This window comes from Pangasianodon hypophthalmus, chromosome 7 (genome assembly GCF_027358585.1).
Source record: "Pangasianodon hypophthalmus isolate fPanHyp1 chromosome 7, fPanHyp1.pri, whole genome shotgun sequence".
NCBI classification, from domain to species: domain Eukaryota; kingdom Metazoa; phylum Chordata; class Actinopteri; order Siluriformes; family Pangasiidae; genus Pangasianodon; species Pangasianodon hypophthalmus.
The window spans coordinates 29,758,578-29,761,077 of record NC_069716.1 but is presented as its reverse complement, the minus strand read 5'-3'; the positions used below and the strand labels follow the sequence as shown (position 1 = coordinate 29,761,077).

The 2,500-nt window shown below is 32.6% G+C and overlaps 1 protein-coding gene across 1 annotated transcript in view; it reads right to left on the bottom strand.

Moving 5' to 3' along the window:
* Positions 1-2,145, bottom strand: part of ric8a (RIC8 guanine nucleotide exchange factor A) — a 10,816-nt gene extending 8,671 nt beyond the window's left edge. The window contains exon 1 of the mRNA XM_034305902.2: positions 1,851-2,145. Within this exon, the coding sequence (XP_034161793.2) occupies positions 1,851-1,940 (90 nt within the window). The 5' untranslated portion in view covers positions 1,941-2,145. The remainder of the gene's footprint in view (positions 1-1,850) is intronic.
* Positions 2,146-2,500: the final 355 nt, after the last annotated feature.

The following is a 2,500-nucleotide window of genomic DNA, read 5'->3' as shown; positions in this document are numbered from 1 at the left end:
TGTGAGTCTGGACATTAAAATAATCCACTTACGTCTGTTTGAGTTTATTAAATTAAATCATCACTGTAACACACACACACACACACACACACACACACATGTGCTGTCTCATGGAAATGAGAACGAGTCTCAACGAATCAGCCAATAAATAATAAATAAAAAAGTGAGTTTTATTAACAGCACCTTCAGACTCTAGGCCACGCCCCCTTACCTGAGTCTGACGCTGAGGAAGAGACTGCGAGCGTTTCACTGCGAGTGTTTTTTCTCTCTGTGACTTTTCTCCTTTTTGTACGTTTACAGATTACAGCGTGTCAGAAAACACACACGTCCCAATAAACACCACACCAACACAAATTACCAGAGCTTTCACGGCACGCTGACGCTCACAAAATTCCATAAACACTCAGAGAAACATTCTGAAAACGATAAAATGGCGACTAACAGAGAAAGAGCGGCGAGCGCTGAATCTCGCAGTAAAGCAGCTCGGCCACTGCAGCGTGTCGTTAGCACAGATTTAGTGCAGGATGCTAAAGCCGTGAGCTTCCTCTCTCTCTTAGCCTCGCAGCTTCAGCGCAAAAGTGAAGAAGCGAACACGTGACGGTTTATTGATGTGGAGTAACGAAGGACACTCGTTTATTCTGCTTTAAATAAACCTGAAACTTGGATTGAACTTAAAATCACAAACAGAATTAAAAGGATTTAAAAATATATTAATACATAAATTTAAAATTGAAAATAAGTTTTTTCAGCTACTGAGTTCACTGAGTTCATAATGACGAATGTGTCTGAATTACTGAATTATTAAAATACTGAAATAATGAACTAGTAAATTAATGAAACACTGAATTACTGAGTTACTGAATAAACCCCACAGCGTTAAACTCCTGCAGCACATTTAAGGAATTTTACAGATTTTATATATAAAATATAATTTTATTATATTTTATAAGAATCTTATAAATCACCAAAGCGAATAAAGAAAAAGTCTAAAATCTCTCGAGCTGATATTATTTTAACAACAAAATATATTCACATCCACGATATCCATATTTACTTATTATTATTATTATTATTATTATTATTATTATTATTATTACATGTCTGGGGGAAAAAAGTGACTTTAAATTATAACCTTTAAAATTATCAAATGTTTTGTGATATATTTTAAAATTTACTTATTCATATATTAAAGGTGTTTATTCCCAGAACTTATTTATTATTTATTTATTTGTTTGTTGATTGATTGATTGTCTAATATCTGGAGCTGATATTATTTTTGACAACAAAATATATCCACAATAAACAATCCAAATTTACTGATTATTATTATTATTATTATTATTATTATTATTATTATTAGTTTGTTTGTTTGTTTGTATATTTTTGCATATCTGGAAAAAAGTGACTTTAAATTACAACCTTTAAAATTATCAAATGTTTTGTGATATTTTTAAAATTTACTTATTTATCCATTAAAGGAGTTTTGTTCCCAGACCTTATTTATTTATTATTTATTTGTTTGTTTGTTTGTTTGTTAATTAATTGATTGATTGACTGCAGACCTGCACTTCATGTAAATCCTGAAAGATGCACACACACACACACACACTCACACACACACTCACACACACACTGAACCCTGATTTATTTACACATTACAGATATTCCTACAGCACTGTTACATGTATTTCTTAAATATTCAGTTATAACTGAGTTATTAAACAAAGCACGAGCTGCCATGGCGGCGTTTATGAGCTGTTTATGACATGTTATTAACACTAATTCAGTGCTGATGAAGTGAAAGAGTGAATTTAATCCTGAACCTCAGCATCATGTCTCTGCATTTCTACCTCTTTATTGTAGATCTGCAGCGCGCGCAGTGCCGCTTCCTGCTCGCGCGTCTCCAGCGCGTCTATAATGGCGGATAAATCCATTTTCATCTCTGCTTTTTTAAAGATAAGAAACCAAAAATCACACAGATCCAACACGGTCAGTAAATATCCTGATTAAGCCTCTGACTCACACATCCATCCCCAACATGATGCGATTAGCGACAGAGCGAAAACTCGCCGCGGGGGATTCTGGGAAATGTAGTGCTGACCTTCGTCCTTCGTCGTCCGCCATTTTGGCTGCGCTTATTTACTGTAAATATGTTTTTTTTTTATTATGTATTTATATTATTAAAAATTAACTATATTATTTTTTTAAATCACTCTAAATAATCTATAATTTCAATATCGTTTGTTTAAAAATAAAATAAAATTAAATTAACCCAAACCAACGATCTAGCTGAAATGCCCGGATGAACAGACGCGATCTGATTGGTCCAGATTTTTTTTTTTTTTTTTTGATACCGGAAATATGTTATCTACGAAAGAAAGTTCACGTTTACATTTTGTTTATTATTAGTAGTATTTTTAAATGTATATAAAAAAAGCATTCCAAAAAAGAAATGTATTCAAATCAATGTTCAAATAGTTATAAAACACGTTCATTAGCG